Here is a 26,276-nt window from a genome sequence, read left to right on the forward strand (position 1 = left end):
GTATATAAATGTTGGTAAATGTGCAAGTGCAATGTTGATTGTCATAACTTGGTTCACAAGTGATGCTGTAAAAAAATACTGGGAGATCTGTAAGAGAAATACTTTTCACATCTATGGATATTACTGATTTATGACAATTTTTTTATGAATGTTGGATAAAACTCACTGCAATGGAAGAAGCTGACTAAATAAAACATGTTGATTCCAGACATGTTTTGTAACAGGGGAAACATTAAAGCGAGTGCATGGCACTTGTTTGATTTGTGTAATGTTAAATATTTAGGCAAGAGCCCTGTAATTGAAGTTAGGGTAGCTGAAATCCTTGTCAGAAGGCAGTGAGTTTGAAAGACAACTTTTACTTGTGTAGACTCTGGAATTCTTTCTTAAAAGCTCATTTTATCTACTTTGAGATCTGAGGTAGCCTCTTAAACTGAGGCTTTCTTTAAATTGCCAACCGGATGATGTACAGGAGTAACAAGCCTTCCTATCAGTAGATGGCTGTATGTGCTAGCTGTATACAGAATGACTTCACTGAGCCATGTGTCAGTAGTGATCAATAGAGGCTTGCTGTTTCTTGTGTCACATTTTGAGTAGGAGTTCAACAATCGGTGATCAGTACCTCCCTAAATATTGGGGAAACTGGAGTGTGAAGAAGAGCTTCTGACTTTTTGCGTTGTGGAGGATATTAACTGTGATTCTTTAGCAGGTAAGGGACAGCTTCGTAGAAATGATTGAAGTAGGAACTTAATTTATAAAGTTTACATAGCTGTTGCTGATTTTTTTTAATCTGTCTTGGTATGCAAAGGCTTCTGAGTGCTTAGCAGGGTTTTTAATTTTTCATAAATTCTAATTTTCACAACTCTAAAAGGATGTACTTGATTGTGAAGTGCCATATATATGCTGTGATATAAATGATCAGTTTGCTACTTAATAACTCTTCTCTCTGAGGTGTTTCATGGCATGGAACAGGCATGTGTGGTGCTGCTCTTGCCCAGTCCCTAATGGTGTTACATGTGCTCTGCTGCTGTGTAACTTGTTTCTCATTGTAGTCTCAATCATATAAGCAACACTTGAAACAAGTATTCTGCTTTTAGAGGCTAGTGAAACACTTTATGAAGGTCATAGGTGTTTTGTAAAGCAGATACAACTGAGGAAAGCTGATGGGGTTTTAAGACTACTTGGATTATCCTATTGATTTGAATGAAATATTAAAAAAATTACTATGCCCTTTAGACAGATTTTTTTTCAGATAGAAGGTCACTCAGTTCTTTTCTTAGTGGTTAACTGGGAAGAAGAAACCCCTGTTGTCTTCTAGTAATCAGACTTCAAAACAGTATGAAAATGTGTGGGTGGAATTGGTTATTTGGCAGGCTCAGTGCGATGAGAAATGTAGGTGACAGTAATAGGAGTGGATATGGTGTGACAGTAGCACCATAAAAGCAGGGAAGGCTGACTTTGGTTCTATTACTTTTCATGCTGTTTTAAGGAAATATTAATAAGATTTGAAGTGAAGAAGGGATTTTTCAGTGATTGTCCCTCATTTCTCAGCCTTCCTTCAGGAACACTTCAGAAGTTCACATTTTTCTAATGGTTGCTCTTTGCTTTAACTGCAGTGAAATGATTTTGGAAAAAATCATAGGACTTATTAACAAGTAGATTCCAGTCTTGGTCTCTGAAAAGGCTGGGGAAGTGATTTATCAGGTATTCCAGTCATGTTAACAGGGCTGCTGTGAAATGCAGCTGAAGATAATCATACACACTTCACCCTTGGCTCATCTTCTCTGAAGCATGTCTGTAGCCTGCAGCCACTCACTGATGATCACATAGAGTCTGAAGCTGCCTCCTAATTCACTTGCACACTTACTTTGGCAGTCAATGAGGAAGATCGAGTTTAAAGGTTTCAAATTTAGACTGACATGGTTTGTCACTTTCAATCGTTTTTGACACTAGCCATGCAAATTAAAACTGTAACCTTCTGAGTACGTACTTACTGGAGGAATCGGAAAGAAGGTCGCAGCACCGAATGGCTGCTCTTCTGGCCTGTGGCTTGTTTGGCTTAACTCGCTTGTACTTAAATCTATGCAACCTTTCTGCCCTCTGAGTTCTCCCCCTCCCCCCCCCCCCCCCCCCCCCCCCCCCTTTGACTTCAAGTATAATTAAGAAAAAAAAGAATCTAGGATGTGCTTGGATTTGAAAGAATTGGGTATTGAAGTTCAGAGTTGGGTAGCCTCTCTCAAGTATCCAGTGTGGTACTGCATGACTTTTCAATTAGTATTTAGCAGTTTCAGTAAAAAACATGTTTAAATGGATTAACTGGTAACTGACACACCTAATATTTTATGGTGAATTAACTGACTGTTCTTAGCTGAGCTCTGCAGGAATCTGGCAAGCTTAATGTTTACATTATTAATACTGCTTTTCAAATAGAAAATGATAAAGGACAGGACAATTACACTGAGTGGAGTATCTTGATAAAGTGGGGTTGCCTACCCCTGAGACCTGGTGAGGGGGTCATAGTTCTGGGAATCACTTTAAAGCATGTATTGATAGCAGAGTAGTGACTCCTGAGTACCACACTAGCTAGAAAATTAACAGCTAAGGTCATAAAGGGCGTATGGACTACGGAATCTTATTTTCTTGTGACATTCTAGGTATGGAAGTCTCTGTCTTAATCTTTGAGAAGAACATGGAGAAAATACAATGCTTTGCAACCTTGAGAAGGTCTGTAGGGCTGTTGCTAGTCTGACTGGCTTGTGAAAGTGATGATTAACCTATGGTTTGAGTGCTTTACTGCCTTCAGAAGGTAAATAAAAGTACTAAGAGGCCTTTTAAACTGATGAAATGTCATGCCAAAAAGTGCAGATGAAAAAAACAAAGCGCAGTGCTCTAACAATGGATGACTAACTTTTAAATCAAATGTAAGAACTGGTAGATTTTGCATTTCTTGACATCTTCAATACAGCATAAGATGCATTTATGGACATTTGATGTTGACTAAATTGTTAGGCTCTTTACTGAACTGTCAATGACTTGGGATATACACTAGATGTAGGCTGGCTGTTGCTGTCAAGGGGCAAATTATAAAGTAGCAACTGGAGAGGTAGAATGAAGAAACATTTTAAGCTGAGAAAGCTGTATTTCTGAGTGTCTCAACAGCTGAGCAGTGTATGCTTTCTTCTTTGTGTTTATCCTATCTTAAAATACTCCCTTGCTTGAACGCAGCTTTGTTATATTTATCACTTACTGTTCTTCAGTTTTGTGCTGTCATTTTTTATCTTTACCTTATTGTAAAGGTAAAAATTAATGAGAAACTAGAAAGTTAAATGGATTCCCTTCCTTCCTGTTCTCTGCTTCCAGTTGCTGTTTTGTTGGCTGCCTTCCATTTCTTATTTTGATGTGTTTATCAGGCTTAAGGCTTCAGGTAGTAGCTCAACAGCAAACAAATGTCAGTTTAATTCTTGTAGACTGTAAATCTTTGGGTTTTTTGGCCTGTATAGGTGTGTTTATATGTCTGTATTTTCTAGGAATTTCTTAACAACTGGAAACCTAAAAGATTAGATATCGTATTAGTAAACCTATTCTTTCACTTAATCCAAGAGAAAATTGGTTATAACTGCTGCTGTGCTGATCTTGGTGTAATGTAGTGACAATGAAAATCTGAAGTTGTAAATCCTTTGAGGATGCACTGATTTTCTTCAACTTTATTAATCTATTTGGATTGTACAAATGGAATAGTCAGTAGAGGAAGATGCCTTTTTGTGGACAAGGCAGAAGTCAAAATAGCTTCTGTTGCTCTGATACTGCTAGTGTGTTTACTGATTGCTTGGGCAGTAAGTGCACCTGTAGTCTCTTACTGCCTCTTATCTAGTCACAGTACCCTGGAATGCAGATATGTTTGAAAGCAAAAAGTATTAGATATCTTCAGCCAATTTTCCCTGCTGCTTTAGGGTAATAATGATGTCTTGAAAAGACTTAGAAATGGGAGGACTACTTTTAATGTAGTCATTCTTCCTTTCCTGTGACATTTTTTTTTTCCAGTTACTGATAATGGACAAAAGTTTGTTACTGGTTATTTTTGATCTGCCCTAATTAACTAGAGGTGGCAATGAAGCACCAATCTTGATGTGTCTTTGGTCAGCAGCCCAGTTTCTGTTCTCTGAGATCAGATCCTCTGTATCTGAGGGTTAAGGAGCTTCATTTCTCCTGCTACCAAGCAGGAATCATGTGCTCCTGTGTATGGAGACTTGAGTGATACAGCTCTATGGGGTAAACCAGTGAATAAAAAAAGCACCCTTTTCTCCTGCCTACTTCTGAACTAATGATAAATTCCACTTTTGCAAATGCAAAAAACACTAAGGCCTGTCATGTCTGTTTGTTCTTTCATGGCTTTTTGTTATGGGTAATTATGTCTATACTTCTGGAGTTCTGAGGAGAACAGGTTCTTCTTTCAGGCTTGCTTTAACACAGTTGGAGTACAATGTTTGTGGTCTGTTCGTACAGTCATGGAAGTTCAGAAGCCTAGAGTGGTTTTTCACTTTACTAATTATATGGCTGTTTCATGACCACTTCTCAGCCTGCTTTTATTTTTTAGGATCCAGAAGTTTTAATTTCCAGGCAGTAGTGTCACAGCTGAGTTTTCTTCTTTACAGGGGTTCCTCAAAACTGTTGTCGTAGTAGAAGAGTTACTCACTGAAACAGTTTCTTACTAATGATTTGACTCAATTTCTCTGTTGAAATTCTGATGTGTGTGGAGGAGCTAATAGACCTTGCTTTCTGCTTCACAGCAGATAGGTTGCAGTGATATCTTTAGCTCTAGTTAATACTTGCTGCTTTTCTAGAGATACCCTAACTATACCCTAGGCAGACTAGTCTGCAAGGTGAAATACAGCACCTTAGTACCAAGTCTTAAGACTGGAAAGGACTATTGTGGTCTAATTTGTCTTTTGTAACACAAATTTGTCTTAAAGATTCTTCTCACTTATCATATACCCTTGACCTTTTTATTACACCATGTATCCATGGTCTGGAAAAATGATTAGGTTTTCATTGGCCTACTGTATAAAAGCATACAAGGGAAGTTTTATCACATTTTTAAAGCTTACTGTATCTGTTCTTCAGACTTTTTTCTCAGGCACTTGGTCTTCACGGAAGTCCGTTAATACTGTGTGAAACAAATGCTGGGAATTATGTAAGTGTAGTCACATAAAATGCTTGTGAGGGAATTGATGACCTTCTAAAACTTCTGCCAGCCTTATTTTTTCTGTGAATTTGGGGGTCTTGTACAACTATGAAGTATTAATATGAGCACACTCTGGGAAGAGTGGAAGTATTCCACAATGGGTTTTCCTGTAAGATACTTTGGTAGAGCATCCTAAATAACAGCTATGCTGAAATTTTGAAGACATAATTTACTCACAAAGGTTTTTGAGTGCTGTGTCTGTGTTGGGAAACACTATTGTATTATGGTTGGTCGTGAAGTATTCGAGAAACCATGTGATTTTTAATTTTGTGTGGAGCTTTTTCTGAACAGTTTTTTAGAATTACTTAAAACACAACACAGCCCATGCTTTCAGTGTGACATCCCTATGACTGCAGTGCTGGTGCTGTACCCGCAGTGGGTGCTGGTGCTTGGCTGAGCCGGCTGTACCAGGGCTCCTGGGGGGTGGCATTGTGGCAGAGGCAAAAAGAAAGCCTGGAGCTGCTTTTGTGGGAGCTGCATGAGTGCTGTGCACCATCAGTGTTGGCTTCTCACAATAATTCTTGCAGCTGGGTCTGTTCTGTCTGCATCTTAAAACAGAGGTACCTCCTGAAAGCCAGTATGTAGTTAACTGAGGCTTATTCCTATTTCGTCAATATTGCTTTTCATGTAGCTTCACTATGTGAATATAAAAAATTGATGCCTAAAGTGTAAAGGCTTTAATTGGTAACTGGCCTGCTTGAAACTCTCTGGTTGCATCTTTCTGTTTATCCATCTCATAGGTATTCCTTTACTGCTCATACCTTGATCACAAGCTTAGGCTCCAATACAGACCGAATGCTGCAGCTGTAACAGAACTGACTTACCTTTGGACACAGGGTTTCCAGCTACAATTAGAGATACGGATGGGACCTGAAACAGCTTTGCCTGTGCTGTTCTTTTGACATACTTGAACTAGTAAGACTGTTGTCAGTCAAGTCAATTTGATAAGTGAGTGAAGCTTTGAAAAAAACACTTTGCCAGGCTTTTAAACTTCAAGCTCTTTGACCTTCACACTATCAGCTGATTAAATGGAGAATGCAGGGAAACTACCATAATATTTATAAACTATTTGTTCATATATGCACTTAAAGAATTTACAAATCCACTGAAATAATAAGCAGTTTGGAATACTAAGTAATAGTGCAATATAAGGTTAATTAAAAATGTGTATTTTATTATCATGTAAGTGGCAAGTAGCTGGTTGTGAGATCGGCTCTACAAAGAACTCTAGACAAATTATCCTTTGTAAATTAATGCCCTAATAGAGGACAACAGGTATTATCTCTTTAACCAATAAATCAGTTTCTTTAGACCTCAGTAGTATGCTGACATAATGTATTTTCTGAGTGGCTTGTAGGTTCTCAAGGCACCGATCCCTTATTTTTGTCAATCTACTGAAAACAATGATGGAAGCTTTCAGTGGCTGGCTGTCTAGGCTAGAAGGCTACCTGTTATGATGGCTTGCATGAAGATGATGCTGAGAAGTTAGTGACTCTAGGCACTAACTGAAGGTACTCGGCTGGCTGGATAGCTTCCTGCTTGGTCTTTCTGCTGTTGCAAACAGTGAAATAGAAAATGAATCTGAAACTTTTCTTTCCCACTTGGATGAAGTAGGATGTAAAACTATAGGTTTCATTCTATACAGTACTTTCAGAATCCTTTGCTTAATATGTTTGTATTGGAGTAAAACCTGTCTAGAGCTCAAACCTGTAGCTTGTAGTGAGTAAATTTTTCAGAAGTACTCATTATTTATAAGTCTGTGCAAATGATGCAAATCATGTAGATTTCTTGTCAGCATTTGTATGATGTAGTTTTGGGCACCTCATTTGGAAGGTTTTGGTACTGTTGACAGATCTGAGATAGGAAGTTTTTCTGTGGAGTCATCTGAAAAGAGTTGAGTGCAGAGAACGCAGGAGATGCTGTCCTGTTATTCCCATTCAGCATGTTGAAACATGGCTGTGCATACTTGTCAGTAATGGATGTCAAGCTGTGTTGAAACCCTTCATTTTATTGATGACTAATTAGCTATTTGAGCTGTATCAATTATAGTCAATCCGTGTTTGGAAATAACCCCTTTTCCCTCTTCACCTTACAGTATTTCATCCTCAAGACCTCTATTCTGACATGGGAGAAATTTTTACACTTAACTAATTGAAATCCCAGCAGAACAGTGAATGCAATTTCAAGCTAGGCCACGAAATGAAGAAATAAAGAGCAGATGGCCCCTTCAGAAAAATAGATTAAAGAGAATAGATGCTCCTGGCCAGCTATGTAGTTAATCCCTTGCTTCTTGTCAAGAGGTACTGCCAATAGGTAATTATGCAAGGGTAAAATGAAAGCTGTACAAATTTAGTACAAAAAAGCTTTTCCTCATTCCCAGCTCTGTCTGATTTATTGTAATCTTCATATTTTTAAGACACAGCTATAGTAAATTGGAATAGTAACCTGTTAAATTGTATGTTGCTTCAGAAAGGGATGCTACAAAAGAGATCCTGGGAATGCAGCTACATTCCCTAGTCAGTGAAGATTCATTTCAGCATTTATGGTATGTTCTTGCTCTGTGAAACACTGGGTCTTTTAACCCTCATGTCAAATTTGGTAGAGGTATTTGTTGGCTGTATTTCTCTTGATGGCTTGAGGAAGAATTAACTTCTTTCTTGGTATATGTTCTTTCCAGATTTTTTTAGTGGACAGTCAGATCTTTTCCAGTTAAGCACCTTTATTTCTTGGATTTATTCAGAGCAGGACATTCCAGCATTTTAGGTGGTTATTCTGTTTGTAACCACTTAAGTCATTCCTGCAGTTGCTCTAAAATCAATGAATCAAGAAGGGGAAGTGAAATTTGAAACTTAATATACACATGAACCATTCCTTAGGAATACACATTCACAGGATGGTAAGTACCCATTATGACACTTTTGGTCTCTTGTTCTTCCCAAATGCACTTTTATGCTTTGCTTCTCTCTAGTAGCAAGGAGTGATAGTCTGCTGTATTCAGTGGTTATTGTTGTCTCAGCTGTCTTCTTCTGGGTACCCAGAACCTCAATTTCTTAGGCAGCTTCACCTTTTTAAATGCATCCCCATTGTCTTCAGCCACATCTAGAAAGTAACTTGATTCTATGATTTTGGAAAGCTGAGCATCAGGAGTCTTTCCCATATAGAAGGAATTCAGACATCGCTGAACCAAGAGATAATGGCACTTCAGGGTTCTGGTGTTGGCAGTTTTCTTACTGTTTTTTGACAGACAAGTGATGATGGAGCAGAAACTTGAACATACGGGATTACAAAGGCCAGTGGGGGGCAGGCAGGGCAGGTGGCTGTGGTTAGAGCAGCTCTTGCATTTTCCCTAGTGCTACTCATAATCAATATGAACAGTTTTGGTTTTGCTGTCTCACCTTGAATGTAGGTGTACTTCCCTGGTTGTGAATTGTTCCATTCAAAAATGTCAGCTGCCTTGTGCTTATGACACTTACTAGTAGTTGACTATTCTGTGTAAAATCTGTAGAAATGCAGTGAAATACAAACTAGTAAATCTAGGAATTACTTCCATATGAAAATTCATACCACACAATCATCACTGGGGAGAAGTTGTAGTGTTCAGTGTAAACGGGGATTTTGAAATTAGCTGGATTAAAATGAAGACAGTAACATTTCTAAAATGAATTCGTCACATAACTGTATGAGATGATGTGGCTTCTGAAACTGCAGTAAAACTGAGGCATCAATGTTCCACTTCTATAAAAGCACTTGACTTTAAACTGTCTTCAAAACAAATTTGTAAGATAAATGAATTTGCAATATCTTGACTGCTGAGTAGGTGTACAGAACATCATGCAGGTATTATGCTGCTTACAGCTGTAACATAACCGTGTATATTGGAAGAAACCTGACCTTGGGCTTTTAAAAATACTTGAAGATGCTTTTTTATAAATTTGCTAACCTGAAATATGACTTATTCAGAAGTAACTGCTAGTTTTACTTAAGCTAAACATGAAGACCCTTTCTTTAAATAAAATTGTAATTCAGAACTGTTTCCTATGTCAAGTAAAACTGTACCATAAATGCTACTAAAACTGTATATTTACTTTCTTTATAAGGTATGTTTCAGCAAAAGCTTACTGGCATAAGTCATGAAGATCTGTTTCATTGCTGCTTAAATCTGGAAAATTGAGTAATGTTCTAAGTGCATGCTAGTAATACTTTAAGAAACTCTGACAGATGCCATCAAAGTTGAAAGTAAGTACCTTCCTCAGTGAAGGTACGACATGGATAAGCACGTGGTCCTACAGAGAACAGGCTTGCTGCAGACTTGGATCTTGCTACTTTCCTGGAGAAACTGGTCTGTTGGCAGAGATGTTTTGACTTGCAGCTGGAATGAGTCTGTAAGCTTGAGTTCCAAGGTTTATCACACTTCCAGGAAAGTGATCTTGGTTTAAAATTCTGTGAAGTAATTAAACTGATTTCATGAGAAGTTTAATGAAATAGTATTTGGAAACAATTGAATGTGCTAGCAATCTGCTTAATTCTGTGTAATATGTATCTTTATACACAGAAAAGGTATTTGGAGTCACCTGCTACTGAGCATGTGGAAAGGATAGTAGTTAACGTTATCCCTCTGCTAGTTAATTTTTAACTTGGGTGCTAAAGAGTTTTTAACATTCAATTTATGTTGAAGCTCATACATATAATTACCACATCAATTTTTTTAAGCTGCCCTTTCCCATAGGGCAGTAGGTGTACAAGCTGACTTGATGTTTTTCCTGCCAATCTATGTGACTGCAGCCAAGGACTGTAATGGATGATAAGGAATAAAACAAAAGTACTGCCTACAATAACTGTATCAAAAGTAGTGGTTTGCCCCTTATCTACCAGCAGTGGGAGTAATGGCTTTCTGATTAGAGGTGTGTTAAAGTAATTGAGAATAGTGTGCTGGAATTGGTCCTCTTTACATGCACCAATTAACCTCTTTAGGCTTGGCTCATACATCTGTGGACTGGAATACACAAATACTTTAGGATCTTTGGGTGGTTACCTTTTCATAAGTATTCTGAAAGCATTTTTCATATACTTGAGTTATGTTTTTGTTTTATGGATTAAAATAAGACCTATCCATCGTGTTATGTCCCTTCACATTCACCTGTGGTTTCATGTTCTTTCTGTACATTTACCTTCTCACACAGCTTACTTGCACATCAGTAGCTTGGGCTTATGGTAAACGAAGTTGCAGACATGTAAACTGCTCAGACTCCTGAGACTTCATCAAAGGACCAGGAAACTTGTGTTAGTCAAGCCGAGAAAATCATGAACAGCAGGTTGGATAGACACAGATAACTGTGAAGGTACTTCAATAGTAAATCTTTTACAGGCTCCAAAGCAGGGGTAGCATTCACTTTCCTAGTTCACTTAAGTGCAATGTGACAGAACACACAAGCTTTTATCAATTCCTGTAGTAAGAGTGAGGTTAAGCATGGTGGTAATGGTTGTGTTGGATCCAGTGGGTACGAGTTTAAGTCCTAACAGTGTCTGGTGCCAACTCTTGAGTTTCACTGAACTTGGGTACCATTGCAGGCACTTGTGATAGCCTTATCTCTCTTCCTTGCCCCCAACACTGTGAAATACGAACAATGACGAGTTTTTGTTGGACAATGTATTATAGGCAGCCTGATGTTCTGGGAAGCAACGGGAGATGTGTGACTTCGGAAGAATGTGTATACTCCAGTGCTGTGCAGAACAATGGTGGGAAGGGAAACATGGACTGCTGTACTCTAGATCTGAATCTGATTCTCTGCACTATTTGAACAATAGTCTTTAATGCAATTGAATTTCTAGCATGCTTTCAGATAACAAATCATGGTGCTGTGGGCTACAGTGTTTCATAAGAAATAAATTTTGGGGTTGGGACAGAATTCACTAGAAATAGTATTTCTTAAAAATACCAAAGGTGGAACAAATCTTACCTGCAGAAGATCCTTTCAGAACTCTTCTGCAGAACAGCAGCTTGCTAAAACATGAATCAATGCTGACTAGATAGGAAGGATCACCACTTTCAAAGTGCTGGCAGTGCTGTTGTAGTGCAGCCCAGGACAACGGTGGCCTTTGGAAGCACGCATTCCTCACTAGTGTTCAGCTTGTTAGGACTCCCAGGTAGTTTTCTACAAAGCTGCTTCCTACCTATTTGGTTGCCAGTCTGTTTTTGTGCATGGGGTTATTTCTCCACAGGCACAGGACTACACACTTCCCCTTTGGACTTCATGAGATGGTTGTTGGCTGGTTCCTCCAGCTCTTCAAGGTACTTCTGACTGTAATCGCAACCCTCTGGTGTTTGAATCGCTTCTCCTGGTTTTCTATTATCTGGAAACTTGCTGAAGCTGCACTGTCTCATTGAGGTAATTGATGATGATAAATGATAGTGACCATTGGAGCACACCACTAGACTCTGACCGCCAGCTGGACTGGCTGTAGTGCCATATCCACAACCCTTTGAGACAGGCAAATTGGATCTCAGTCCACCTTGCTGTCCGTAGCCTGTACCTCATGGGTTTACAAGGGAGACAGTATCAAAAGCACTACTGCTGATGAGGTGGACATCAATGACTCTTCCCATCTGTGGAGCTGCTCATATTGTTGATACAGAGGTACTTGTATAGTTGAATGCTGTTCGGTGTGGTGTGACTTCCCTGTCATAAACTTGTGTGGGCTATTCACAATCACCTTGTCCTTCATAGGCTTGGAAAAGGTTTTCCAGGTCTGTTTGCTGCATCACCTTCCAAGACATCAAGGTGAGTCTTATGATCTTGTTACACAGATCCTCCTCCTTGTTCTTCAGTATAGAACTGTGATACTTGCTTTGCTTCAGCTATAAGAACGTTTCCCAATGACCATGATCTTCTGAAGCTGGAGTGACCTGTCAATGACATCAGCCAGTTCCCTCAGCACTTGTGGCTGTTGTGTGAAATTTTGGGTTTAGTGATGATTTCAAGTAATTTGTGACTTACGGTGTGTTGTGTTTTCTTAGGATTTATTAGTAGGATGTGACACCTTACTGAATTAAGGATTGCCAGAGTGTGAGGCTCTATGCCCTGGCCTTCTGTCAGCTGGGGTGGATGGTGCTGGCAGAGCTCTAGAGTTGCTCAAGTTGACTTTTTCAGAGAAATAAGGAAAGAGAACACTACTTTGTTTTGCTGATGGCTACATAAATCTTGCATAATGCTGTGTAAACAGCTGTATGCTTATTTGTGTAACTGTCAACTATAAAAAATATGGGGATGGAAGATACACTACTACCATGCTTTGGTAGTGTAAGTATCTTTCAGTATTAAACATGGTTTATTTGAATCTGTCAGCTGATTTTTAGACTAGATTCTGTCGGTGCCCTAAAGCTTTAACAATAGTGCTCAAGTCAGCCTGCTTTGGGGTTCAATAACTGGATGTGCTGTGGCTAGTCTTTCAACTTGGCAATAGCTTAAAATGTGATATATGTATAAAGAGCTGGAAGTGGTACCCATTTTTCAAATAAGATCTGATTTATGCTTTTCTTCCTTATGAAAGTTGTCAAAGGAATCGCAAAAAATTTAGTGCAGTGTACATAAGGAAGAAAAGATACAGACCCTTCTTGACGAACTGCTAAGATAACAGGTTAAATCCCATGTAAGGGCTACCTGATAGTGTTCATACACATAAATGAAAAAGATATAACAGCTTGTTGTAAGGGCTCTTGATACAAAATACTAACTTCATTTTGTCTAAGCCCTATGCCCCAAGTATAAGATCTGTATGTTGGATCCCCTTATGAAATGGTCATAGTTGTACATTTCAAATCTGCATCCAAAGTCTTTACATCTGTACTGCCAATTGTTGTTTGCTCATGCTGCTTTCTTGAGATAACTGCTTCAGGCTTATGTTTAAAACTCCGTAAGAATGGCTTCTAAGCATAAAGATCACTTGATACTAACTGCTCCATTTTGTTCCTGCCATACCACCGAGGTTTAGAAGGCTTCCAAAGCTTGGCCTTTGGAGCTCGGGGGCTATTTGTGCTTTTACATGCGAGCACAAAAAGGTACTTGAGAAAGGGAATCATGTTATCTACAGGCTGTTGTGCAGTAGATACAGTAGGTAAAAACAGGCCAGGAAGGGGGGTCCCTTTTCACGTACAGACTTATGGAAAGGATCATAAGATGACCAAGGCTTAAACCTCTGAAGGTTTGGGCTCCTGCTCAAAACAGGGCAAAAGCCAATGCTCCTGCTGATACTTCAGCAGCAAGGTTAGGTGTTCCTGAAGCAGGAAAGAACATGTCAGTCAAGTATTTTTGTCCTGATAGGATGTAGTATCCAAGTTTGAATTACTTGTGTAGAACACCGGGTACTGTTTTTTCACATGTATAAGTTGCCTTTGGAATTTTTTAATTTTTAAGTTACAAAACAAATGAGTTGCCATTTTTGCAGTTGGTGGATACCTGACCTTGCTAATCTAAAAGCTTGTTTAAAGAATCAGTTTGTAGATTATATAGGAAACCTTAAACTTTGTTCTAAGTTCAGAAGCTCTTTTCACAATGAGTTAGATAGTAATATCCAGTGGAGCAAGGTGGGTATATGGGACTGAAGCTTGTGTTTACATCTTGTTTTTTTTCCTGAGCAAAACTGACTGAACATCTGTTAATATCTTATGTTACTTTTGACAGTTTCTACTGTGGTACTTTCTACTTTATTGCTAATATTAATCAGTCTAAACAGATCTTAGTGGAGTCATTTTTGATGTGAAGGTAATAAGTGTTCAATTAATTCTGAATTGCTTAAATAAAGGCCTACTCAAAATATTTGTCATATAGGTGATGGAAATGTATTTTCAGATCAGTGCAGTCAGTAGTACTTAGACTGTAAAACAAAACTTACAATGTCTGTGAATGCAATTTAAATAAAGATTGGTTTGAGTCTTTCAACAGGGATATTATTATTGAGTGTGCCAACTGTTATACACATCATTCTAGCATGAACCACTCATTTTACTGTAAATTCAAATTAGATTGTCAGTTGCTTCCACAATATTAAGGTGGCATATGAAAGTTATTCTGAATTCAACTTCTGTAATAATGTGCATTTGAAACAGTCCTTTGTTTCTTATAAACAGTTCATGCTCTTAATGTGTTACTACTTATGCCAGTTTAGAATTGGCACCTACTGTGGAGGCTAAATTTGATCTTAAAAAGGCTTTTTTTAAAGTATCAAAATGATGGCTGAGGATAGGTGAGAATATTCTGAAGTTCATAGAATGGGGATGTGTGCAGTAGTAGAGCAGCTGCATTAAAAATTTATATTGCATTTTGATTTATCTTATAGACCCATTAAGGATGGAGCTAGGTATAGCCATTCCACATACATTTAGCTCCCTTACTTTCAAATTTTTGAAGCTGTTTTTTATTACTTCTCTAATTTGTCTTTTTCATGAAGATACACTAGTACTTGCTTTGCAAATGCCTTGTGGGGTGGGGAAAGGGGTATGTGTCCAAGCACTTAGATCAGAAAATGTTTAGTTGCTGCTCTTGTGTTTTCCTGGGGGATTGGGATGCTATATACAATTCAGAGTTCTGCATCTTTTGTGAATACATATACAGTGAAACTGCGTTAAAGCTAACTAGACCATGTTTTAAGATATTCAAAGGCAAGAGGCTGTTTACCTCTTCTGTTCAGTGCAAAAATTGGAAGGATTGCCCAGGTTCATGCTGATAAAGATGACAGGGAGACTGAGTAGTAGGTCCATTAGAGGCTGCTTTCAGGAAATCTGTGGGGTTTATTTCAGAAAGCCTTTTGACATGGTTCAAGGTAGTATGTAGTACTATTTTCAGCTGAGAAGACAAATACTTGTGGGAGAGGTAGCTTCAGGTAACTTCTAGTCATCTCATTAGTGGGGCTGGGAATAAAGGAGCCCAGTGTAAGATATGTATAGTCTGAAGCACAGTTGAGACTATTTTACTATGACAAGAATGAGATTAAGCTGTCATCAAATGTCATCAAAATTAGAACTGTTGTGTTTGTCTTTGGATTTACCAGAACAAGTCATGGAAGGACTGTGAGCATTAAATCTGTCCAGCGTAGACTTTCTATGATAAGGCTTCATTGCAAAAGTTCTGACTGCCAGTATTTTCAGGATAGGTGTGCTTAATACATGCCTTCCGAGATAAAGTATGGATTTTGCCACAATGAAAACTTTAAAAATGCTGGAGAACTTTACCCATGGTATAAAAGTAATCTTTTAATTCCAAAGACTGTTTCAGAATTACTTAATGATACTCTGAACTGGAAGGGTTGTAGAAGGCTTGATAAAATGGAAATGATATTATCCATTGTTTCCTCCATTAAAGAAAAACTGTTCTGAAATTCTGCTATGACTGACTTGGAGTTTCCCTCTTCCTCTGGAAGCATGTGTTCAATAAAAGCTGGGGTGCATTCCTCAAAGGAGATATTTATAAAATGCAAACCAATAAGCCAAAGTTATGTTTTGTAATACTGCACTAATTTTGATTTCTTTTCTAATGTGAAACCATAAGGAATAATACTGTCAGACCAGATATCCATCTAGCTCAGTGTTTTCTCCTGCAATGGTCAGCAGCAGTCTTTTTTTCTTAAGAAGTAAAAGGACAGGAAAAGTATATACAAATTCTTCCACAGTCTTCAATTTGACTTAAGAGCTTTTTGAGTTGAAGATGGTGTGTGTTTAAGTCAACTATGAAGTCTTGAGAAGTTACTGAAAATAAGTGTTATTGGGGCATGCTTCAGCAGTTGTATAACAAACTTTAGTTGACTTAATTTAATTTTGATGTTTCTTTCTTTTGGCTATAAGCTAATAAAATTGACGTTGTCCAAATAAAACAAAATATATTGCTGTTGTATAGTGTTAGTAATTTCCAAAACCACAGTGTATTTGTCGGGCATTATTTAGGAGTATTTATAAAGGCTAGTGTTAAAATATTTTCAAAATTAATGTGGAAAATATTTCTAGTGAAATTGCAGTGCAGTTGTCAACCCTCTTTTCTGAAGCTCTAATCATTTGGATATCCTAGAACTTGAGCCTTGGATCTTCATTTGTTCTCCCATATGAAGTACAAAAAACCTGTGTGGCAGTGTGCTCCCCACCCCGCATCCTGACCTTTGTTTCTGTGGCTATGCTCAAGTGATAACCATCTGTGGTGGCTATGATGGATGGATCCAGGTCAGGATGGCTGTACTGGGGGAGGGACATAATGACACAATAGCCAAGGGCTACTGTGAACAACGTGCCCACTTAACAGTGCTGGTCAAGGTCCCACTCAAGTGGTGAAGGAAAGTAACTTCTGTAGTCACTATGCAAATATGAGTCAATTATCTTACTCCATAAATAGTGGACAGCCCAGGGCCCATTGAGCTCTCCTGCACAGCAGGATCTCCCCTGGAGTAGGGATGCCTCTCAAGATCACTTCTCAAGGTTGAGAGATTCCTTGCCACAACAGGTTCTCGGTAAGTGATTAATAGCATGCTAAACTTTGAAATCCTAGCTAAGTGGTATAAAGGATTGATTGCGCATATATAGTCTTTTAGCTAGAAACTGTTGACCAAGTCTGAGATAAGTCTGGATCCAGGCGCAGCTAAACTCCCCCCTGAGAAGGAGTTGAGAAGGCAAGGGGGTCCTTTCTGAACCTCATGACTCACGGGGAGGGTCCCCCTGACAGTTTTGTCTGACCCTGTCCTCTGTGCAGTACCCACTCAAGTGGACCTTGCCACTGAACGTTGTTCATCCACTGTTGCATTCAGTATCAAACTTTGTTAAATCTGTTTTATACCAATAAAAATATTGCTACTTCTCCCTTACCAGTGAAGGGCATCACTCCATCCATAACAGTATGAAACGATGTAGATTCAATAGGATGTCTGATAAAACTTCTGCATCTAAGGAATATTAGCGGAATGTTTCTTAAGAATTTGCAGACAAATTTACCTGGTTCCTGTTCCTCCTGATCATGTTTTGGAAAAATGGTATTAAGGACATTCAATAAACGTTTCTCTTTACTTTGAATTTGACATTTGATTGTATGTTGATTGTATTTATTTACTACAGACAAATGCAGAGCATCACTTTGTTCTGCATTAAACATAAGTATTATATTGGCTTAGCAGAGAGTGATCCTGACTTGTAGTTATGCCACAGGAAGATTAATTCTGCTTGAAGATTAATGTGAAACAATTCAACTTTGTCATTATCTGATGTATCTAGCAACATTATTTGGTGAGTTATCTGAGGAGTAATCATTGCTTAGATCGCTCTGCTGTGATTAAACGTAAAGGGAAAAAATCCATGCTGTTATTACTTCATCCAGTTAAATTCCTGGACTGTTGCATTAGCTGCATCTTTGTCTGAGAACATGGGATTTTAATCTCTAGTATTATGGGAAGCTTTAATCACATGTTTATTTACTATTTGTGATCTACAAAATGTCATTGCTTCATGTAGCTAAGCAGTACAGAATGTAATCTAAGGATTAGGAAGAGGCAAATCTTGCTATCCATTTGACCTTGAAAATCTGATTGGATTTCCTGTGTGATCTGGCATGATTTTTCCCTAATTATCTAAAGATTGATGTATGTGAATGATAATATTGAATGAGCTGTGCAGATGTGGAAAAAGTCTAATGCTTGACATTATTTCATGTACATCTTGGATTTGAATGTAAAGAAAGGACAAGAAAAATCTGAGATAAAACGTAGTCTCAACATAGGATAAATTTTCAGTAATTCTGTGGCCTTGACTTTAATTCAAATAAAAGTATATGATAGTGGTGAATATGCATGAAATCTTAAGTCAGTTTGATTTACTTAGGATCATAATAGGAAGAATTTATTTTATTATATTTTGTAGTGCTATGGCAATGGGCTATGGCTGTTTTTATTAGAGGAAAAACAAGTCATTTGACTTTAAAACAGAGAAAATGGTGATCCATTTTACTTTGAGTTGATCAACAGTCTCTTCTGTGTTTCAGTAGCTTCTTCAAGCAAATGGCAAGCTGATTAAACAGTGACAGTTAAAGAATAAATAAATAGTTTTTCTGATAATGATCAATAAAAAGTATTTTCCTATTTGGGGTAGGAAAACTGATCTCCACTAATGAATGTATTTCTTTTAATAATTCTGCTACTTCAAGTTGAGTGATTATTAGGAGGATATTTCTATGATATTTTAAAATTTTTTGTATTAACTAAATCAAAGTACTACAGAATTATGAGTCTATCTAGCATTAATCAAGTTGTTGCAGTCAGGTCCTTCAAATACTAAATTGAAATAACAAGCTAAAATATTCAGGAAAGTCAAATAACAGTGTATTGATCTTTTAATGAATTTATGCAGCTGGCTTATCTGTGGAATGTTACTGAAGTTAGAACTCTACTCTTAATTCTCCAAATACTTGTTAACACTGGCAAGTCTGAGACATCTGAATGTTCCTGAAAAAGCCCTCGCTTTAAGTAAAATTCCTTACTACTTCTGAAAATACAGTTTTTATGAAATTAAATGTTCAGGTAGGCAGGGGGATTGCAGTATATGCCATACTATGTAGGTACATACAATAGCGTACAACTCAACAGGAGAAACCAAATCTTTAGCTTCAATAGTTCTTAAAAACGTGGTGGGCTTTGTCAGAAGAACTTTTTACGTTTAGATTACTTAAGGAAAAAGTCTGCTGTAACAGTGATTGCAACTACTGAAAATTCCTAAAGATCTTCTAACTACTAGGAGTCTCTGCACTGATTTGTTCCAAAATACTACAGCGCAGTGCCTTAATTTTTAATGTTGAATGGAGTTAACTCTGCTTTTCTGAATTTTCTGAACAAATTCTACTAACATTATAAGTCAAAGTTTTGTTGTAACTGCATTTGCTTCACTCATAAAAAAATGGGTGTATTTTTATAACGATTTTAATATTCAGTACTTGCTGGTATAAAATCTTGCTAAATAACAGCATACTTTTGATCAGTTTTGAGCTTTGAATATTTATGCTGTTAGTAGCATATGCAAACAGCAGCATTAGGAGTCAGTGTCATGATTCTGCTTTCCGCTTGTAAAACATACAAACCTCTAGGTATCTGGTCTTGTTTTCCAAGCGAAATCAGAGGTTTATCATAACTGCCCTTGTTATATCAGGAAGCTGAGGTGTTAAAAGTAGTTTATTTGTATTTGAGTGCTAATGATAGTACTACACTCTTACATCTGAATGTGAAATTCAGAAACTTTGACTTCTAAAAATACCAGTCACCTGCTTTCGCAGTAAGAATGTCATGCCCCTATAAAATTTTGGTCTTAATGTCATCTGGAAATTAATGTTGATGTCATTTCACTTCTATTTAATTGCCCATCATTCTCTAGTCCATAAAGTGGCATCTGCAAAGAACATGTGAATTCCATTTTTACCTGGATTCAGCTGTTAAAATATGCTTCTCAGTAGTTGTCAGCCTGTGGGCTGAGGGGTTTGGAGTTTTTTCTGAGTGTGCTGCAACATAAAGGACACTCCAGAGTAAGGTTGCTTTAACAGGGCTTCTCCGGAATGTTTACAGTACTAGAATCCATACAAATAAAACTTTTTAGAGATTTGTCAAGAAAACTTGAAAGTGTAGCTGGGGAAGGCTTTTCTTTCAAGAAGCCTTCAGCTAGTCTGAAGGCTAGTTTGGCTTTTAGTTCTTCAGTCACAATTCATTTATTCAAATTAGTGTTGGGTTTTTTTTCATTCTGTGCTAGCGAGGTGGAAACCTGCATGGAAGACAGGCATTTCAGTCGTTGGCAAAGGTGTTAGCATCTTCGTTGCTGTTGTAGTAAATGGGAATAGACTGGTATGCATTAAACAAAGCTACTAGTGATGCATGGATTTTTTCAGTAGTAAGAAATATGTTGCTATACTATTACTGTTTTTTCATTGGACATCACTTCAAACTAAATTACCTTTTACAGCGTACCTAAAGGATGCTTTATTCATCTATATTTCTGATCAGTTTCCTTGCATTAAAAAGTTTTTGTTACTGTCTCCTTTTCGCATAAGATTAAATTCTCACTAAAGAAACTTCAAGTTCTTGTCATTAACTTCTACTGGCTGAGTAGAAGGGTGTTTCTTGTTAAAAACTAACAAGATATTTGAAGGCAATTGTGGAGGACAAATGCTAGATGTTTGTAGAAGAGCTTCTGTTGCACTTTTGAAATGGATTGGATCCTGGTGTGTCCTGTGCTGACATATTTAACCCTGCAACCCCCACAGCGTGCTGGACCCAGCCAGCAAAGACTTCAAGCACTGCTTCATTTTTAGATTCCATGTGTGCTCCCCATGTTTCCCCACCAAAGAAATCTGCTATTTTTCATTAGCACACTGGAGAGTCAGTAGTTGGAAAGAATTATAATCAAGAATCTCTGGAATAAGTAGTCATGCAGCCTCATCTGGAACTTCTAAATTCCTAATTATGTTGTCATAATTGTCATGTTGGTGTAACACTAATCTCAGATTTTTGTATTTGATCTATGTGCTTCAATTACATTCCTGAAACTTTCAAACATTGATTTGATGTTTACTCATCAGTGTACTGTAGACAACCACCATTAAAAGTCTACTTCGTTTATAGTGTAGAGGAATAAAAGTAAAGTATTAAACTGTTGCAAGCTTTTGAATTTTAAATAATGATATCTAAGAATAGTTTCTATTGGTTAAGCCATATAAAACATAAATGTATCCTAAGTGTTAAGTTAAAAGTTAGCATTAAAAATGCTTGCAATGGTAATTCAAGGTACTGATATGAACATGACTATTAAAAAAGCCTGGAAAAGCAAAACATGGTTTACCCCGTTGACCTATATAACCAATTATATGTATTTACACAATATACCATATGTATTATGCCATACAGTGGTTCTGAAGTTTTTAATATATACTGACTTCGAAGATTTTCAGCCTTTAGATTGTTGTATTCAACTAAGAAAATAACTAACTTTTTTCCTTTAACAGAAATTGAAAAATTCCAAAAAGGGGAAGGAAAGGAAGAAGAAAAGTATATTGATGTAGTCATCAATAAAAATATGAAGTTGGGACAAAAAGTTTTGATTCCAGTAAAACAATTCCCTAAGGTAAGCCCAGTTTTTATATTTGATAAGTCTGAGTGCTTACAAAAGATATTCCACTAATATCTTAAATGTAACAGTTAAAAAAACCCACAGTTTAAACTATTAAGTCTACTGATGCTGTTCTGCAGTCTCTTCTATAGAAGATCTAAGGTAGGAATGGTTCTTGGAGTGAATGTGCAGGGAAGTGGTGCCAATCATGTAAAACAGTGTGCTGAGAACAAATGATAAATGAATCATATTTTCAGGATAGTAGGATCCTCCTTTTCAGAATATCAAAAGGAATGAAATGTATTTAAGTTGATTCTGATGCCAGGCTTTCAAACTTTCTTATTGTAGGTAGAAGTGTGGCTTAAAATGCACCATTAAGGAGCTTGCTGTGTAATTTTTTTTCTTCTCATCTTAAGTTTCAGCCATTGTTAGTCTTGAATTAGTTGTATCTACGCTACTAAATCATGCAGTCTGTTCTGGAGGAGTAGGGACTGTTTTAATAACAACTTTCACAACCATGAATTTTTAACATTTCTTTACTGCCAAGTATTAGCCTGCACTAAAAATATTGCTGGCTGGAAGCATTTATTCAACATCCAATAAGCTGTGGAATTTTATTCTTTTGGTCCCATTTAAAATTTTAAGCTTAGTGTTATGAAAATCAGATTAGCATTTTTTTACTTGTTTGAAATGGCTTTTTCTTCCTACTAGAAATGTCAAGACTGCTTCTGCTCCTCCTCGTGGAGGAAAGTTTTTCCTTCATTCCTTCCACCATTTGTTTAGGAAGACTTTCTAAATACTTTTTCCCACACTGTCAGTGTTTCTCATAAGACTGTGCTGGGTAACTTTCAGGGATTGCTTTACTGCTGTTCAAAGTTTTATGAAATATTGCTTCAGTGAATTTGAAACTGCATACCATTTATGTGGGCATCTCTTTGGAATGCTTAGTGAAGTCATCTTTATGACTGGGAAGAGCAATATGCAGAAACATAAAGACGGGAAGGTAAAGGAAGGGGAAACTTAGATGGTCAGTGTTTGTAATCAGGATTGAGTATTGAGATGTACGTACTTGAGCTCAAGGTGAAGAAAGACAAAATGGGTATTAAAAGGGGAAACTGCCATTTGAGAAATGCTTCTGCTCCTATATGTACTGTCAACTTCCTTTAAAGGACTAAACAGTACAATTCTTATTTAGGATAGGTAGTAGGAAAGCCCTTGCCATTTTTGAATGGGCAGGCATGCTCTGCCGTGTGCTTAGTAGTTCTGGTGCATGGAGACAATTTTTGATTGTTTGAGTTAGAATAAAGCCTGGTATGTGCTATGGAAAGAAACCAGAATTTATATCCAGCTAGAGCTTTATAATCCTATCCATCTCTGTCTAGACCACCAGGATCCATGGAGCACAGAGTAAAACTGCTGTGCAGGATAGACATGCCATGTGAGTTCCAGTGTTTCCACTATGACTTTCTCCACAGAAAACAGAATACTGGTGTTGCTACTCAAACATCTCCTCTGTGCCACAGTGAATAAAACCTTAAGTATTTTTATTTAAGAATATTTTACCCCAGGATACAGGGGCTCAGTTTTTTTAGGCATTTCCATTTTATTACATACAGATGGATATTTATGTTAAAACTTAATTACTAAAGATTTTGTGTAGTCAAAAGGAATTAAAATTTCTCACTGTATAGGAGTAGTCTGGGAGGTGAATATGAATTCAGACTTACGACAGGTACTCTTCATTTCTGAAAAACATCCACCCTAAACCACCAGCAGTCACTGCAGTTTAGTATAACTTGTTTACTAGAACCATGCTTGTGGTTTTATTTCTGAGATCTAATAAACACATATGAAGTGATACAGCTTCAACATAGCAAACTGAGAGCCTTATCCTCGTGTACTGTAGTCTGCAGTGAGTGACTTGAGTTTTGAATGCCTGTACACAGGGGAACATCCTAATTTTTGCATCCTAGCTTTTGCTCTAAAGACTGTTCCTCATCCTGTTAGATGTGTTCAGAGGAGGGCTCAGAAATTAGGAATAATTTGTCTTTTGGTGTAGATAGGGAATTATTCCAGTCATCTTGGTTTCACTGAGCTGTAACTAAGAGTGCACGCATTGTATATTCAGTTCTGTAGAACTTAACTTTCTGCTTATGTGGTGCTTATAAAACCTGAAATGATAATGCACATAAATGCTTTATGCCTCTGTGGTTCTTTTCTGTGCACTTGTGCAGTTTCCAAGACCATTTTGTGTACAAAAGGTGTTAGTATTAGTGCAAATGTGTAATTTGTGGAAGGTGCCAAGTGATAGTTCCTCAGAAAAATGGTTAAAAGATTAAGTTCTCATTTACGAGCAATTTTCTCTTTCCTACTGATCAGGATTGATAACAAATCCTTCAGAAGAATGAAACTTAAGACTTAAATACAGATGAAATCTGTGCAAAAAGCTCTTCTGCATGTGAATATTGAATTTAGAGCAGTTTTCCTAGCAAGCTGGCATCTGTTTCTGTATGCCTGCAGTCCACGCTAGTGCTGTTGGGTATTATGTAAGATCCTGAACAAAAAGTTACCTCCAGTCTTTCAAGAGTTGTAGTCTTTTTGGTGTTCATGAAAGGAGAATCTGCTGTCTGAATCTGACCAAGTCTCTACAACTGATAAATCTGTGAAACTAGTATTGGGGTACCAGTTTGGGTTGAATCTGGCATACTTGGTTATCCAGATAGTGGTTAGGAAAAACTAAGTTTTTCAACTTTATGAATAGAATAGTTCTTCCCCAAATAAATGATCCTGCTTTTAAACAGGATCAAAAAAGCAAGTTATTAAAGTTATTAAATCCTTAACAGGATTTAATTTCTGAAAATGAAACTAACTACAAATGTAAGTGAATTTGCTAGCAGAAACTTTTCCTTTGTTTAAATTTGCCAGTGATGGCTCTGGCAAGCAAAGATGCCTCTGCTGTTCAGGTAGATAGGATTAATGAAATATCATAATTATTTCGGTGATAAATGAGGTCTCTGGACCAAATCAGCCCACCAGTGCACTACCCCCATTCAGGCAGCTTACCCAACCTGACATGGGGTTAAGTACGGTTCTTTTAAGTATTTCATTGCCCTTTTCCTCTTTCAAACTTCTAACAGTGACTCCTTGAATAAATAATAGCCTCAGCATGGGTCAGGCAGTCCTAGCTCTGATCTGATCAGCCTGGCACTGGGTGATGCCAGCTCACATTACCTGTCCTGACAGACACATTCTCATGGGCTCATAGCTGGGTCCTGTTCAAATACAGCCTCGTTATGTCTGACAGCCCTGGAAGGTGACAGGTTAACTGCAGCAGAAAGCTATGCAACTGAAGTTCAGAGCAGCTGGGTTTCTATTGGAAAAGAATCTGGTAGACCTCAGATTCAAAAGTAGGTATTTCAATTTTATGGGCATCTTTGCTCTCCCTGCGAAAAACCTTGGGAGTTTCTGGTCTTCTGCTTACTGGACAGAAAGTTTTGTCTGTGGTCATATGCTTAACTTGCCTCCTGTGGTGCTATATATTTATATCCTTTAGCTGGGACCTTTTGTCCTGCTCAAACCTTGGCAGTGTTAACAGACCTAGTATCTCATGCTAGAGCTAGTTGGCCTAAATGCTGATTGTGGTTTTTTTTTTTACATCTGAACCTTGGTAGAAGGTGATAAAATTCAGGCTGTCTTGGTTATTCCGTGTGCTTTGTGAAATAATTTAAGATAATCCCAGAAGTAATGTTCAGTTTCTCCTTGAGGCTGGTTGTACATTTGAATGAATTTCTTCATTTGTGTTCTTTAGATTCCAGTACACATGAAAAAACCCTAAATTAATGTTTTGATACAGTGACATAGTCTTGGTAAAAGAAAACCCCACGGAAACTTTTTCTATAGATTGCAGGTTCAAAATGTGATTGTATATGATCTTGTTATGAATTTTTCAGGTTGGTCCAGCTCTACAGATTCCTCTGAAAAGCCTGAATTGCTGTGATGCAGAAATTAATCTGAGGTATTTAGGTGGGGCTTGAATATGCTTTGGTAATGCTGTCTGTAGTCTTGTTGTAACTGGGACATTGCTACAAGCAAGGATTTGAAAGGTTAGGGATTTTATGCAAGCTTGTAGGAAAAGGGCCGACTTTCTGAGGTAGGATTCAGTTCTAAATCAAGTTGCCTGTAGGTAGGAGTCCACATGGATGTTGACGTCTAAACTGTAGGTAGTGGAATGAGATCTTGTCAGTTTAGGCAATGGAATTCAGGGTGACTTGCTATTTGATCAGCTGAATACCTCGACTGACTCTAGGTCAAGCGTGAAAATATGACCCTTAAACCTGTACTTCTGTTGCATTTCATGCTTGAAAATAATCTACAAACTTTAGCAGAAGTAGTGAGCTGGCCATGGAAGGTCATGATGTGGCTGCCTTGGTGAAGGGACTCTTCAGATCTATCCTGATGCTGCTATGAAATGCCAGCATGTGTGAAAGGTGTTTTCCTAGATATGTACAAATGAGGCAGGAGGGTGTTACCTCCTTCCCACGCACTTAATGAATATGCATTGTGAAGTAGTTTGTTCTCAGAAATCTGATTTTGCTTTGACAGTTTAGGGAACTTGTCTTATGAATTGGGAGAAAAAAAATAACTTCTATGGATGATAAATGGGATGATGGTTTTCCATGAGATGGATCAAAAATATGGAAACAACTTGTTTTGTGACAGGCTACCATTTTAAGTTGTTCATAGATATACATTTAAATGCTGTGTACATCTTAGAAGCCACTGAGAAATGATCTGTGTTCCCTGAAGTGGTATATATATAAATATATATTCAGTGGTATGTGCATAAATATATATTCTCAAAAGTTAATGACTTATGGAACTGGTATCAACATTTAAGTAATTTAGCTCAATGTTTAAAGTGAAAATATTTAT

At 37.6% G+C, this 26,276-nt stretch overlaps 1 protein-coding gene and 1 long non-coding RNA gene across 5 annotated transcripts in view; one reads left to right on the forward strand and one right to left on the reverse strand.

Annotated features, from left to right (window-relative positions):
* LOC308059915 overlaps positions 1–26,276 on the reverse strand; it is a 370,995-nt gene that overhangs the window by 240,368 nt on the left and 104,351 nt on the right. The window lies entirely within an intron of this gene.
* Positions 1–26,276, forward strand: part of KHDRBS3 (KH RNA binding domain containing, signal transduction associated 3) — a 110,226-nt gene that overhangs the window by 13,027 nt on the left and 70,923 nt on the right. For all 4 annotated transcript variants that reach the window (XR_013926478.1, XM_080377893.1, XM_080377894.1 and 1 more), the window contains exon 2: positions 21,241–21,359. Coding sequence is in view for 3 of the 4 variants with exons in the window: in XM_080377893.1 (XP_080234019.1) it covers positions 21,241–21,359 (119 nt within the window). In the remaining variant the exon portion in view is untranslated. The remainder of the gene's footprint in view (positions 1–21,240; positions 21,360–26,276) is intronic.

Source organism: Falco punctatus, assembly GCF_963210335.1.
Source record: "Falco punctatus genome assembly, chromosome: 3".
Taxonomy (NCBI): domain Eukaryota; kingdom Metazoa; phylum Chordata; class Aves; order Falconiformes; family Falconidae; genus Falco; species Falco punctatus.